This window comes from Theropithecus gelada, chromosome X (genome assembly GCF_003255815.1).
Source record: "Theropithecus gelada isolate Dixy chromosome X, Tgel_1.0, whole genome shotgun sequence".
Classification (NCBI taxonomy): domain Eukaryota; kingdom Metazoa; phylum Chordata; class Mammalia; order Primates; family Cercopithecidae; genus Theropithecus; species Theropithecus gelada.
Genome location: NC_037689.1, coordinates 152864603 through 152880960, shown reverse-complemented (window position 1 = coordinate 152880960; position 16358 = coordinate 152864603). Strand labels below are relative to the sequence as shown.

Below are 16358 nucleotides of genomic sequence, written 5' to 3'. Positions count from 1 at the left end.
TGAGAAGCACTGCTTTAGAGTGTCTCAATAATGCTTTTGGTCAGGTGGCATAGTTTCCCTTCTTGTATTACCTTTGTCTTCCTCAGAGCTGGCCTTAAAGCCAAGGGACCTGGCTGCCTTCCAGGCAGTCATTTCCGCATAGTTTAATAGCTATAGCCAGTGAACTGAAAGTGCATTTCCTGCCACCATACTGTACAATTATTACTAATGTAATAGGAGAATGCACTTCTGGTTTTGGCACTGATATTTGGGATACTGCATCAGGGCTGGTAGCTTAAAAGAGTGGGCAATATTTTGGAGTATGTATTAATGGAGATAGAACCACTAGGAATACTTCCTGTTAAAATATGCTATATTTGATCCATTTAGAGATAATTTAATAAGATGATACTTTAAATGAAAATAGGAAAATCTCTTCTTATGTGGGGCCATGAACCTTTGCTCAAAGGAAGTTTTAAGGAGGTGGGTCTTAGCTCATTTTAAGAAATACGTTTCTAACTACTGATGGAATAGTTTTATTAGGTAAATGCTCAAAGACTGATTTACAAACTATCATTGGTTCTCTAATAATGAATCCTGCAGTTAGTTGAAAATTAGATTAAGCTCTAGGGTCCCTTCCAAAGCAGAATTATATCATTAGGTGCTGAAGTAGATTTAGGCATCAAAGGAAGGAAAATTAACTTTGAATCAGGAGTCATTAAGTGTGACGTCCTGTGATTCTCCTTTAATTTAGAGAAAAATTCTGCAATACTTCAGGAAGGATGTAATACTGAGGTCATTTGAAGGCTGAAAGTTTACTTGGAGTTGTACGTGGTCCCAGATCCACAGTTTGGAGCCAAGAGGAGACAATAAAAGATTTAAAGAAAGTCCTTCCAGAATGTGCAGTTATTAATGTCCGAGAACTTACAACTTAACGACTCAAACACAACCAAGATAAAGGAAAGAGTGAAAAGGAACTGGTCACTATTGAAACAATCTTAAGACTTGACATAAACAAAATGTTTTCTCCCCTTTACATTCATAAATAGAGGGTTAACAGCTATTTAGGTTGCTGTTGAAGATTTAAATCTTGGAGAATAGAAAATTTAATTGAGGGCAAGATGATTTTCTAATTGTTTACAAGGTCTTTTTATTGCCTTTTGTTCATTAAAATGAAAAAATTGTATTAACAATATTAGAAAGCTAATATATTGCTAATGAGGTTCTCCTCTACTGGAATAATTTCTAAAAATCAAATAAATAGGAAAAAATTAATGTTAAATTAGCTACAGTATCTGAATCAATTTATTTCTGCAAATTATTTCTGACCAAATGTCTCAGAAACAAATCAATGTAAAAGATTATTAATAATTACTTGCTTACAGGTATAAAAGAAAGTAACATGAAACTTTTTAAAGAAAAGAGAAGAATTTTCTTATGAGCCAATTCATACTGCTGCAAATATCTTGGATCCAAGACCAAAAGGTAGAAATGTAAATAATGATAGCACTGCTGCTGCTGCCCTAGATTGAATTACAAAACAAGCAGCACATTTAGAAATTTATGCTGGAAAAATCCTTTCAAATGTGTCTGAATACAGAGCAGTTACAGTGTTTGTGCAGTCATGCAGTTTGGACTTGTGCCAAGTGTAACGCTCTTATTCCTGGTCCCACCCTTCTGATGAGGAATCTGAAGGCCAGGTTACAATTCAAGGTCTCTATGGCTAGCTCAAGCTCCTACCCAGTGTTTCTGAGCTTTTATCCCTACTAAGTTTGCTCATGAAAATAACAATATTAATAACTAATGTATATTTGGTGCTTACTATATGCTAAGCATTATGCAAGGTAAATTATATATTTTATTTTAAGTTTCACAATAAACCTATGAGGTAAATACGTTTATGTTCAGATGGGGAATTTGATTCTGTATGAGGTTAAAGAAATTGCTCTAGGTCACATCATTATATCTGTCCATTATATAATATCCATTATAAATCTGTTGAGAAATCAGTAGTTTTTCTGCATGTCAAGGATGATTTTTGTTTGGAAGACAAGGCCAGGTATCTTAGAACAATAAGGTCTCCCAAGCCTCAATATCTAGCTGCCGCCCTCACAGGTGACTTCCCTCAACACAAGATTTTGTCTCTTATTCTTGCTAGTTGCTTTCAGCCACACCTCTAAGAAGTTGTCAGTAGCTCTCAATAGCTGCTCTTCATGATGATCCTTGTATCAGTCCCAGCCTTATGGGCTCCTCAATAGTGATATAACTTAATATTACAACAGGGTCTCTGATGCACCCTTAAATGACAGAAACAATTAAGAAATAAATCAAAGATCTTTACCCCTGCTTCAAGGAAAGAGTCTATGGAACATCAACTAGCTGACCCCCTCTAGTTGCCTATTTTTAATTTAAACAAAATTTGGGGAATGAAAGTTGGTCTGGGATAAGTTTCTCAAACTTGAAGAAAGATGGTTTTCTCTAGAGCAATTCCTTGCATAGGAGCTCTATTCTCCCTAAGGAACATTTGAATGGTGGGAAAATGAGACTAGGAACTGAAAGATGCTTCTATGTTCCTTAGACATGAGTTCAGATATTATTGGAAGTTAGTAAAGAGGCTTTGCACTCAGTAGCTTAACATCCTATTCTTCCTCAATTCTAAGTATTCCTAAAATACAATTTGAATCAGACACACACCAGAAAGAGCCCCTGAAGCCCAATCCAATGAACTGGGGGAGCATGAAAAATCTAAGCATTACCTGGAAAATCTGCTACAAAACAATACACAGGTAAAGTGGCCCCAGGCCAAACAAAGGAGTTTGCTAAGAGTGGTGCAGCAGGTTTCTGTTGAAGACTTTGTTTTCTTCCAGTAATGCTCTACATAATGTGAGCAATGGTTGTGTGAGGCTGTGGTTCTGTCTCTCTGACTTTAGTGTCCTGGGCCTGCATTCATGTTGTATTTTTTTCCTTCTGTTTTTGTGACTAATTCTCTCTGTGGGACTAGTATTTTTCTGTGCAGCATGACACTGAAAGAAACACTTTAAACTGCGTTTGCCAGGAAAAGTCACTTCCCATTTGGAATCCTAAGTGAAACCGACACCACACTTTGAGATTCTAGGATTGTTGCAGGGAAATGACACCCAGTAGCTCCAGGAAGCAGGAGCCCTATTGTTGCTGTTTAACCACTTCTTTCCCATTTTGGTGGCCAGTTGCCTCCTTACACACAAACTGCCTCAGAAGATCCTGAGGAGATCACGGTGTCTGTCTGTCCTTGCAAGAGCATGCATTATGGTAGGACATTGCCTTCATTCTGTTCCTTTTTCTCCAAGACTCTTGCTTATTCTCACCATTTGGCTGGACTTCCTACTGTAGGATTACCTCAGAATCCACACAAAACCCACAGGGTTTTAGAACTGCCTTGAATTACATGTTTTCCCAAACATCCACCCAGTTCATAGGTGGCCTCACCTCTGAAGTCTCAGAGTTGCAAGATGCCTTAAGTCTTAGACTGTCTTCCATCTTCTTTCTCCCTTCTGCACCCCCTCTGGCCAAAGTTGCCCAGCCACACTAAATTGCATTCCTTGCAGTGTTGCATGCTTCCTTTGGGCAGCCTGACTTTTATGAATAGATGAGGATAAAACTGGGATTTGAAAATACATTTATCTCTTTTTTTTCATATAAAAGCAGGAGTTGGTAATGTTTTATTCTTAAAGACTTCACGTTTGGAACTTAAAATAAGCAGTATATTCATTAAATATATTAAATTCATTAAATATACAGGTAGTCTTTAAATTTTTTGTCTACAAAATGTTATTAAAGAAATATTCTAACAATCTTAAAATAACTTTGGGAGGCACGGGGAAGGACAAAGGGCCTGAATTTTTATGTCGCAGTCTCTGATCAGTGCTTTTAGTCCAATCCAGTCAAGTAAGTAAAGGTTCATAGAAAAAATTATGTTTTATAAAATCATAGTGATGAAAAAAACATTCTAGCCTAGGATCATCTCATCCAAGAAAAATACTGAGAAAACAGCTTGTAAAAAAGAAGGTAATATAATCAAATTATACTCCTCATAAAACTCTACACTTAATAACAGGAATACATAATATACATAATATAAAAATAATTCTTACCATTTATTCCACACCTATCATTCCCCAGGCACTGTACACTGTACAATCAGCCTAGGATCATCTCATCCAAGAAAAATACTGAGAAAACAGCTTGTAAAAATTTATTTATTTATTTTTGAGACGGAGTCTCACTCTTTCGCCCAGGCTAGATTGCAATGGCACGATCTCGGCTCACTGCAACCTCTGCTTCCCTGGTTCAAGCCATTCTCCTGCCTCAGCCTCTCAAGTAACTAAGACCACAGCTATGTGCCACCACACCTGGCTAATTTTTTAATTTTTAGTAGAGATGGGGTTTCACCATGTTGGCCAGGCTGGTCTCAAACTCCTGACCTCAAGTGATCTACCTGCCTTGGCCTCCCAAAGTGCTGGGATTACAGGCGTGAGCCACTGTGCCCAGCCTACAATCATGATTTCTAATTCCAAAAATCAGAATTTCTAATTCTCAGGTAGATGGCCAAAGCTACTTTTTTAAGTTTCGTGTCTTTTTAAAGAGAAGAAAGTGAACTTTATTAAAGCTGAATGACTCACTCAAGGCCATATAGCTGGTAGATGGCAGAAGTGGGGTTTGAATCTATTTTTCTTCCATACCACACACCAAATAGCTGAATTGCTCTTATTATTTTAGACAAATTTCATTTTTAAGCCATCTCTGTATACAATAAGAATCCAGCCTGCATTTGTCAATGATAGAGAGTACAGTAAATAAGAAGTCCCTGAAGAGGTCAGAGTGTTGACAAAATTCAACATGATGGTGGAGTCCACACAAACACAGGAAACAAAGCTGGCCCTTCCATACAGCCGCCTGTCCTTGCAATGACTTCGTTTTAAGTCAACGTCTCTTCATGCCGCACATATTCCCCAATGTCTGCCTGATGAAATACCACAATCGCCATGGGGTCTACTTTTCTGCAGTCTTGTGTAGATTTTGCTGCCACCCCAAAACGCAAAGGGATGTCTGCCATGGAGTACACCACCACGCCCTGGTACTGAGAAGTATTTTCAGTGGTTCGACCCAGACCACATTTCAACACATGGTTCCCACACAGGAACGACTGCTCTGCACCAGGCTTTATCTACACTTTATACTTGGCATAAGGTGCAAGGTAATCCAGGGCTGTGACGTGCAACCAAAACTTGTGGGTCTTAGTGACTTTTCCAAAGCAGGACCCCAGCGACACCAGCTTGTCCCCAGAGACATTAGCGGCCAACTTCATAATCTTTTCACTCACATAGTACACCCGGTCGTTGTGCAGATGGAAACAGTAGGTGCCATCGGGCTGGTCCACCAGTAGCTGAAGATTCTCCCCGATGTATTTCGCGATCTTCTCAAACATGACACGGGTCTCTTCTTCAGTCAAAGGCCGCATTTTCTCCCTGGGTTGGAACAACGGATCCTCCTATCTCTTAATATAATATAAATATATAAATGGAATTATTTAAAATTGTCCGTTTATGTCTAGCTTCTTAGCATAATGTTTTCAAGGTTCATTCATGTTGATGTATCATGATTTTATTCCTTTTTTATTTTTCAAGTTATCAACACTTATTTACATACTTGATAAATTTGTTGGAATTTTTAATTGTTTTATGTTCCAGGAGGAGTATATTTACCTCATTTCAGGAACTATGTGTACATTCGTTTGTTGAGGATTATTTGGTGTTTAAAATTTACCCCCCAAAATATACTGAATTGCACAAAAAGAAAAGTTCTTGATAACTTTCTGGTTTGCTCAAAGACTCTCAGGTCTTTACATTTCTAAGGCATTTTTATACGTAGATTTTACCCTCACAGTGTTACTAAGAAAGCAGGTGCTGCCATCCCTATTTCAAACATAAAGAAACTGTGACCCAGGAAGAACAAGTAACATGCCCAGGTTGTCCACGTATCTCCATGCTTTATCTGGTATTAAGTCCAGGGGCCCTTATTCAGCATCATTTATACCTCTAGTCTAACAGAAGCTCTTGGAGGAGGGACACTTGGCATGACCATGTGCACATCCCCAGAACTAATTCAGAGTACTGCCATGGGGAGCCAATTCCCCTAGATCTCTGACACACTGGTTAGGCTTGCTGTGTCTCAGGCCATGTCTGTGATTTTATTAAGGATTTTTGCATCGAGGTTCATCAGGGATATTGGCCTGAAGTTTTCTTTTTTTGTTGTATCTCTGCCAGGTTTTGGTTATCAGCATGATACTGGCCTCATAAAATGAGTTGGGGAGGAGTCCCTCCTTTTCAATTGTTTGGAATAGTTTCAGAAGAAAATGGTACCAGCTCCTCTTTGTACCTCTGGTAGAATTCAGCTGTAAATCCATCTGGTCCAGGGCTTTTTTTCATTGGCAGGCTATTTAATGCTGCCTCAATTTCAGAACTTGTTATTGGTCTAATCAGGGATTCAGCTTCTTCCTGGTTTAGACTTGGGAGGGTGTATGTGTCCAGGGATTTATCCATTTCTTCTAGGTTTTCTAGTTTATTTGCACAGAGGTGTTCATAGCATTCTCCAATGGTTGTTTGTATTTCTGTGGGGTCAGTGGTGATATCCCCCTTACCATTTCTGATTGTGTCTATTTGATTCTTCTCTCTTTTCTTCTTTATTAGTCTAGCTAGCAGTCTATTTTATTAATTTTTTCAAAAAAAAAGCTCCTGGTTTTGTTGATTTTTGGAGGGTTTTTGTGTCTGTATCTCCTTCAATTCTGCTCTGATGTTGGTTATTTCTTGTCTTCTGCTAGCTTTGGGGTTCTTTTAATTCTTTTAGTTGTGATGTTAGCTTGCTGATTTGAGATCTTTCTAGCTTTTTGATGTGGGCATTTAATGCTATGAATATCCCTCTTAACACTGCTTTAGCTGTGTCCCAGGGATTCTAGCACATTGCCTCTTTGTTCTCATTAGTTTCGGAGAACATCTTGATTTCCACCTTAATTTCATTATTTACTCAAGAGTCATTCAGGAGCAGGTTGTTCAATTTCCATGTGGATGTGTGATTTTGAGTGAGTTTCTTAATCTTGAGGTCCAATTTGATTGTGCTGTGGTCTGAGAGACTGTTATGATTTCAGCTCTTGTGCATTTGCTGAGGAGTGTTTTACTTACAATTATGTGATCAATTTTAGAGTAAGTGCCACGCGGCATTGAAAGGAATGCATATTCTATTGTTTTTGGGTGGAGAGTTCAGTAGATATCTATCAGGTCTGCTTGATTCAGAGCAGGGTTCAGGTCCTGTATATCTTTCTTAATTTTCCATTTTAATGATCTGTCTAATATTGACAGTGGAGTGATAAAGTCTCCTAGTATTATTGTGTGGGAGTCTTAGTCTCTTTATAGGTCTCTAAGAACTTGCTTTATGAATCTGGGTGCTTCTGTATTGGGCACATATATATTTAGGATAGTTAGCTCTTCTTGTTGAATTGAACTCTACCATTATGCAATGCCCTTTTTTGTCTTTTTTGATCTTTGTTGATCTAAAATCTGTTTTGTCAGACACCATAATTGTGACCCCTGCTTTTTTCTGCTTTCCATTTGCTTGGTAAATTTTCCTCCATCCCTTTATTTTGTGCCTACATGTGTCTTTGCACATGAGATGGGTCTCTTGAAGATAGCATACTGATGGGTCTTCACTCTTTATCCAGCTTGCCATTTGATGTCTTTTAATTGGGGCATTTAGCTAATTTACATTTAAGGTTAATATTGTTATGTGTAAATTTGATCCTGTCATCATGATGCTAGCTGGTTATTTTGCAGACTTGTTGATGTGGTTACTTCATAGTGTCACTGGTCTCTGTACTTCAGTGTGTCTTAGTAGTGGCTGGCAAAGATTTTTCCTTTCAATATTTAGTGCTTCCTTCAGGAGCTCTTGCAAGGGAGGCCTGGTGGTGATAGATTCCCTCAGCATTTGTTTTTCTGAAAAGGATCTTATTTCTCTTTTGCTTATGAAGCTCAGTTTGGCCAGATGTTCTGGGTTGGAAACTCTTTTTTTAAGAATGTTGAATACTGGCTCCCAATCTCTTCTGGCTTGTAGGGTTTCTGCTGAGAGGCCTGCTGTTAGTCTGATGAGCTTCCCTTTGTAGGTGACCTGGCCTTTCTCTCTGGCTGTCCTTTACATTTTTTCTCTCATTTCCACCTTGGAGAATCTGACAATTATATGTCTTGGGGTTGATCTTCTCATGGAGCATCTTACCAGGGTTCTCTGGATTTCCTGAATTTGAATGTTGGCCTGTCTTGCTAGGTTGGGGAATTTCTTCTGGATGATATCGTGAAGTATGTTTTCCAACTTGTTTCTGTTCTCCCCATATCTTTCAGGTACCCCAATCAGTCGTAGGTTCAGTCTTTTTACATAATCCCATAGTTCTTGGAGGTTTTGTTTGTTCCCTTTCATTCCTTTTTCTCTTTTCTTGTCCACCTGTCTTGTTTCAGAAAAATAGCCTTCAAGCTCTGAGAGTCATTCCTTTACTTGGTCTATTCTGCCATTGATACTTGTGATTGCTTTGTGAAGTTCTCCTGCTGTGGTTTTTGGCTCCATTGGGTCATTTATGTTCCTCTCTTAACTGGCTATTCTGGTTATAAGTTCCTGTATCATTTTTTCATGATTCTTAGCTTTTTTTGCACTGGGTTAAAACACGTTCCTTTAGCTTAGCAAAGTTCATTATTATCAGGGGAACCTGCCCCCAATATTTCAACGTAGGTTCTTTCTATTTTCCATAAGTGTTGGTCAGCTGAGAAATAAAAAGAAAGAGTACAAAGAGAAGAATTTTACAGCTGGGCCTCCAGGAGTGACATCACATATTGGTAGGACTGTGATACCCACCTGAGCCGCAAAACCAGCAGATTTTTATTAAGGGTTTCAAAAGGGGAGGGGGTGTGTGAATGGTGAGTAGGTCACAAAGATCATATGATTCAAAGGGCAAAAAAGAGAACAAAGATCACATCCTTCCAAGGAAACAGGACAAAAGGCAAAACAGAACTACTGATAAGGGTCTATGTTCAGCTGTGCATGTATTGTCTTGATAAATATCTTAAACAACAGAAAACAGGGTTCAAGAGGAGAGAACCGGTCTGACCTCAAATTTACCAGGGTGGGGTTTTTCCCCCCCCTAGTAAGCCTGAGGGTACTGCAGGAGACCAGGGCGTATTTCAGTCCTTATCTCAACCACAGAAGACAGACACTCCCAGAGTGGCTGTTTATAGACCTCCCCCACAGGAATGCATTCCTTTCCCAGGGTCTTAATTATTAATATTGCTTGCTAGGAAAAGAATTTAGTGATATCTTCCCTACATGCACGTCCATTTATAGGCTCTCTGCAAGAAGAAAAATATGGCTCTATTCTGCCCAACCCCGCAGGCAGTCAGACCTTATGGTTGTCTTCCCTTGTTCCCTAAAATCGCTGTTATTCTGTTTTTTTTCAAGGTGCACTGATTTCATATTGTTAAAACACGTTTTACAATCAATTAATACAGTTAACACAATAGTGGTCCTGAGGTGATGTACATCCTCAGCTTATGAAGATAACAAGATTAAGAGATTAAAGTAAAACAGGTGTAAGAAATTATAAAAGTATTAATTTTGGGAACTGATATATGTCCATATTAAAATGAAATCTTTGTAATTTATGTTCCTCTGCTGTGGCTCCAGCCGGTCCCTCCATTCGGGGTCCCTGACTTCCTGCAACACATTATTACTCACCTTATGAAGCCCACTTCTGTCAATCTAGCCATCTCAGCCTTGGCCCAGTTCTGTGCCCTTGATGGAAAGGTGCTGTGGTCATTTGGAGGAGAAGAGACACTGTGGCATTTTGAGTTTTCAGTGTTTTTGCACTGATTCTTTCTCATCTTTGTGGGTTCATCTTTGATCTTTGAGGTTGCTAACCTTTGAATACGGGTTTTTGTGGGGTCTTTTTTTGTTGTTGTTGCTGTTGCTTCCTGTTTGTTTGTTTATCTTTTAACAGTCAGGCCACTCTTCCACAGACTGCTGCAGTTTGCTGGGGGTCCACTCCAGACCCTAGTCACCTTGGTCCCTCCCTCACCTGAATATATCACCAGTGAAGGCTGCAAAACAGAAAAGATGGCAGCTGGCTCCTTCTTCTGAAAGCTCCGTCCCAGTGGTCACCAATCTGATGCTGGTCTGAACACTCCTCTAGGAGGTGTCTGGAGACCCCTGTTGGGAGGTCTCACCCAGTCAGGAGGAATGGGATCAGGGGCCAACTTAAAGAAGCAGTCTGGCTGCCCTTTGACTGAGCAAATGTGCTGCACTAGGGGGAACCCCACCACCTTGTCCAAACCACCCAGACTCTCCAGAGCCAGCAGGCTGGAAATGCTGTCAGCTGAACTGCAGAGACAGTGGTTGCCCCTCCCCCTGGGGGCTCCATCTCAGGGAGATCAGTTATGTCCATATAACCCCGGCCAGAATTGTTGAAATTCCCACAGGGAGTCCCTCCCCCCACACCTCAGTGAGGAGAGATGGGTTGGGATTCCACTTAAAGAAGCAGTCTGGCCATGATCTGGCACAGCAGCAGCTGTGCTTCCTTGTGGAGAACTCCTGCCGGTCTGGACCACCTGGACTCTCTGGAGCCAGCAGGCTAGAACGGCTGACTTGAACCACAGAGATGGCATCTGTCCCTCCCCCCAGGAACTCAGTCCATCTCAGGCAGTCTCCAGCCTGCTGCCTCTGGCCAGCTGGAATTCTAATCCAGTGGGTTGTAACTTGTGAGGTGCCATGGAAGTGGGGCCCATAGAACAATGCCAGTTGGCTCCCTTTATTCAACCCCCTTCCTAGGAGAATGTACAAATGATATCCCACCTCAACTGGAATTTCCAGGGGTGAAGTATGCAAAGCTCCTGTGTCTCCATGTGTGCCTGATCAGCTACTTTGCTGAGACTCTATACAACCCTGTGCTTCAGACCCAAGGCCCTGGTGGTGTGGGTTCACGAGGGGATCTCCTGATCTGCATGCAGGTTGCAAAGATCTGTGGGAAAAGTGTGGTTTCTCAGGAAGGGTTGCACAATCACTCACCACCTCCCTTGGCTGGGGGTGGGGCTATCCTGGCTCTGTACCACTCCCGGGTAGGCCATTGCTCCACCCTGCTTTCCTTGCTGTCCACGGGTCAAGTCATCTGCCTAGTCAGTCCCAGTATGAGAACCTGGATACCTCAGTTGAAGGTGCAGAATTCACTCACCATTTTCATTCCTCTCCATGAAAGCCATGGACTGAATGAAGCTGCTTCTAATCTACCATCTTAGTCTGTCCTATTTGTTTTCTTTAGTTCAATGTCTGTTCATGTTTTTGACCATTTTCTAATTGGATTGTTTGATTTTTTTTTTTTTTTTTTTTTACTGCTGAGTTCTGAGCACACTTTATATATATTGTGGAAACATATTCTCTGTTGCAGTTGTGAGTTCCAAGCATTTTTTTCCCCAATCTGCACCTTGTTTTTTCATCCTCTTAACATCTTTTCCCAGTGCATTTTTTTCATTTTGATAAAGTCTAATTTAGCAATTGTTTTCTTTTAAAGATTTGTGCTTTTGGTCTCAGGCATAAGAACTCTTTATCCACCTGTAGTTCCCAAAGATTTTATCCTATGTTTACTTCCAAAAATGTTTTACAGTTTACATTTAAATCCATGATCTATTTTGCATGGATTTTTGTACAAGGTGTGAGAATTAGGTCCTAATTATTTTTAAAAGGTGAATGCATTCAAATATACTCGGGTAACTCAAATTTAATTAAAAATAGAAATCGGGGTGGTAATAATGTAAGGTTAAATACACTCTTATATTCCCATATTCCAATTCATACTCCATTTTGAAGGTATAGAATCTTCCTAAAGTACAATTCATATTGTATCACTCACTTGCTTAAATTCTTTCAATACCTCCTCACTTACCTTAGGATAAATTCTAAACTCCTTACTATGAGCAAAAGGCTTCACATGATTTGGGTCCTCTCCAGTCTTATTTTTGCGTCCCTGTTCTCTATCCCCCAGTCACATTCACAATCCAGCCACAGTGAACTTCAGTTTCCTAACTATCACATCCAGGTCTTCAAACATGTTTGGAACATTTTTTATTCATTCTTTACTTGGTTAGCTCCTATTTATCCTTTAGGTCTCAGCTTGATCATAACTTCTTCCTAGAAAGCCTTCCCTAACTCCCCATCTGCGTTATATTGCCCTTTCTATGTTCTTACATAGTACTCTGTATGATCCTCATTACAGCATTTTTTTCATTGTATTACAGTTGTCTGTTTACTTGTCTGCATCTTACCTCTAGATTATGAGTCTCATAATGACAAGGATTGTTCTATTGTGCTCACCATTGTTTCACAGATAACTAGCATGCCACCTGAATCATATTGATGTGCAACAAATATTTGCTAGCAAAGACATGGAATCAATCTAGATGCCTATCAGTGGTGGATTGGATAAGAAAATGTGGTACATATGCTCCATGGAATACTGTGTAGCCATGAAAAAGAATGAAATCATGCCTTTTGCAGCAACATGGATGCAGCTGGAAGCCATCATACTAAGCAAATTAATGCAGGAACAGAAAACCAAATACTGCATATTCTCACTTCCAAGTGGGAGTTAAGCCTTGGGTGCACATGGACATAAAGATGGCAACAATAGATACTGGAGGCCCCAAAAGAGGGGAGGGAGAAAGGGGATAAGTGCTGAAAAATAACCTATTGGGTACTATCCTCATTATCTGAGTGACAGGATCATTCATACCCCAAATCTCAGTGTCACTCAATATACTCATGTAACAAATGTACACTGAATCTAAAATTACAGTTGTAATTATTACAGATAAAATAATAAAACATTTTCTTATAGACCAAAAAACACACACAAGTATTCGTTGAATAAATACAATGGACATAGAATATTTAAATAATGTAATCAACAATGTTGATGCTACACTTAGCATATTGTTAGAAATAGTTTTTAAATATCTATAAAAAGGTTATAGAATTCATTGTATAATATACTACGAAGAAAATTCAAATTTAAAAAAAAATAAGAAACAGAGGACAAGTTGACCATAATATAATTAAAATACAATTAAAATAAAAATTAAGTAAACAAAATGCAAACACTTAGAAATTTTTAAACTTCACCTTAAATATATTGGGCAGAGACAATTCTTAAAATGCAGTAACTCTTAAGAAATCTTAAAAATTAAACTAAATTGACTTTGGGTTTTGGTTTGACATGTAAAGAGCTTGGAAGTCATTCTCTTATCTTCACAATAAGAAAAAAGCTGAAAAACTAAAAATCAACAACTCTTCTTAGATCCATCAAAGAATCGACATCACAGGACAAGCCATGGCCATAAAAACTGGAGACACATATAGGTAGATACAGAGAATCACAGCTTACTCGGAACAGAAACCACACTGAAGCCAGCATGGGATAGAAATACTTAAAGGGAAACTGGCTAATTATTGGAGACTGAGTACAGAGCAGCTTGAGAGATAAACACTCCTGAAGGCCCAGCCTTAGGGGAACTCCCCAAACTTTTATGAATTTTACCTACAGGATCCCCACCAGGTTCTCAGGGTGAAGGCTGAAGAAAAACCCCTTATGCTTCTGGCAAGGGGAGAGGGAAAGTAACCACTTTGAAATACACCCAAAGTGTTCTAGTCTCCTTAACAAATTCTTGCCCTCAAGAGAGACTACTTTACAGAGCCTAACCAATGTGGATTTTATCAGAACCTAAACAACTTGAGGAAAGGGAAATACCCAACTCCAGACTTCTCTAGCCTTCCAGTTGGAGAAGAGAAATACCCAGTTCTACTCTGAAGCACTCGGGAAGGTCACAGCCCAGAGGCACAGACTCACTAAAAGACAGACATCATTAGAGAACTATAGAATGCTTTCCTTCCTTCTACCTTACCAATACATCAGTCCAACTCCTGTATAATAACTGAAAACAACTGAAATAGCTGAAAACAACTGCAAGTATCAGACTCTATTTAAAAAGAAGTCTCTAGGAAAACTCACAGAGACAAAAACAAGGATACTAGAGGAAGTTTAGCCCCGATGCCTACAGCTACAGCAAACAGTAAACAAGCCTAACTCATAGATAGATGAACATAAAACCTCACATAAAGACCTATTTACCTCAGTTCCTTTGACCTTTTATTATGTCCATTTTACAACAATTACAAGACATGCTAAAAGACAAAACAAACAAACAAACAAACCCAAAACCGAAGAACAAAAAAACAACCAGTCTGAAGAGACAAGGCAAGCATCAGAACCAGACTTGGATGCAGCAGAAATTTAGGAATTACAAGACCAGAAATTTAAAATAGCTATAACTAATATGTTAAGGGCTGTAATGGAAAAAGTGAACAGCATTCAAAAATAGACAGATAATACAAGCAGATAGATGAAAATTCTAAGAAAGAATCAAAAGCAAATAAGCAAATGCTAGAAACAAAAAACACTATTACATACATAATGTCTTTGACGGGCTCACCAGTAGACTAGACATGGTTCAGGAAAAAAATCAGTGAAACTGAAGATATGGTAATATTAGCTTCCCAAGCTGATAATCGAAGAGAAAAATTACTGAAAAAATAGAATATTCAAGAACTGTGTGACAACTACAGAAGATGTAATGTACATGTAATAGGAATCCCAGAAGAAGAAAGAGAGAAAGAAACAAAAGAAATATTTGAAATAATAATGGCTGAGAGGGGGCGGAGCAAGATGGCCGAATAGGAACAGCTCCAGTCTCCAACTCCCAGCGCGAGCGACACAGAAGACCGGTGATTTCTGCATTTTCAACTGAGGTACTGGGTTCATCTCACTAGGGAGTGCCAGACAATCGGTGCTGGTCAGCTGCTGCAGCCCGACGAGCGAGAGCTGAAGCAGGGCGAGGCATCGCCTCACCTGGGAAGCGCAAGGGGGAAGGGAATCCCTTTCCCTAGCCAGGGGAACTGAGACACACAACACCTGGAAAATCGGGTAACTCCCACCCCAATACTGCACTTTAAGCAAACAGGCACACCAGGAGATCATATCCCACACCTGGCCGGGAGGGTCCCACGCCCACGGAGCCTCCCTCATTGCTAGCACAGCAGTCTGCGATCTCGCTGCAAGGCAGCAGCGAGGCTGGGGGAGGGGTGCCCACCATTGCTGAGGCTTAAGTAGGTAAACAAAGCCACTGGGAAGCTCGAAATGGGTGGAGCTCACAGCAGCTCAAGGAAACCTGCCTGTCTCTGTAGACTCCACCTCTGGGGACAGGGCACAGTAAACAATAACAAACGCAGCAGAAACCTCTGCAGATGCAAACAACTCTGTCTGACAGCTTTGAAGAGAGCAGTGGATCTCCCAACATGGAGGTTGAGATCTGAGAAGGGACAGACTGCCTGCTCAAGTGGGTCCCTGACCCCTGAGTAGCCTAACTGGGAGACATCCCCCACTAGGGGCAGTCTGACACCCCACACCTCACAGGCTGGAGTACACCTCTGAGAGGAAGCCTCTAAAGCAAGAATCAGACAGGTACACTCGCTGTTCAGCAATATTCTATCTTTTGCAGCCTCTGCTGCTGATACCCAGGCAAACAGGGTCTGGAGTGGACCTCAAGCAATCTCCAACAGACCTACAGCTGAGGGTCCTGACTGTTAGAAGGAAAACTATCAAACAGGAAGGACACCTACACCAAAACCCCATCAGTACGTCACCATCATCATCAAAGACCAGAGGCAGATAAAACCACAAAGATGGGGAAAAAGCAGGGCAGAAAAGCTGGAAATTCAAAAAACAAGAGCGCATCTCCCCCGGCAAAGGAGCGCAGCTCATCGCCAGCAACGGATCAAAGCTGGACGGAGAATGACTTTGACGAGATGAGAGAAGAAGGCTTCAGTCCATCAAATTTCTCAGAGCTAAAGGAGGAATTACGTACCCAGCGCAAAGAAACTAAAAATCTTGAAAAAAAAGTGGAAGAATTGACGGCTAGAGTAATTAATGCAGAGAAGGTCATAAACGAAATGAAAGAGATGAAAACCATGACACGAGAAATACGTGACAAATGCACAAGCTTCAGTAACCGACTCGATCAACTGGAAGAAAGAGTATCAGCGATTGAGGATCAAATGAATGAAATGAAGCGAGAAGAGAAACCAAAAGAAAAAAGAAGAAAAAGAAAAGAACAAAGCCTGCAAGAAGTATGGGATTATGTAAAAAGACCAAATCTACGTCTGATTGGGGTGCCTGAAAGTGAGGGGGAAAATGGAACCAAGTTGGAAAACAC

The 16358-nt window shown here is 40.2% G+C and overlaps 2 protein-coding genes across 2 annotated transcripts in view; both read right to left on the bottom strand.

Moving 5' to 3' along the window:
- SPRY3 (sprouty RTK signaling antagonist 3) overlaps window positions 1-16358 on the bottom strand; it is a 130961-nt gene that overhangs the window by 25368 nt on the left and 89235 nt on the right. The window lies entirely within an intron of this gene.
- LOC112616161 (60S ribosome subunit biogenesis protein NIP7 homolog) lies at window positions 4934-5500 on the bottom strand. Its single transcript, XM_025373152.1, has 2 exons — window positions 5196-5500; window positions 4934-5054 (listed from the first exon to the last, which is right to left on the bottom strand). Exons 1-2 carry the CDS (start codon window positions 5474-5476, stop codon window positions 4934-4936), a joined length of 402 nt encoding a protein of 133 aa, XP_025228937.1. The 5' UTR covers window positions 5477-5500.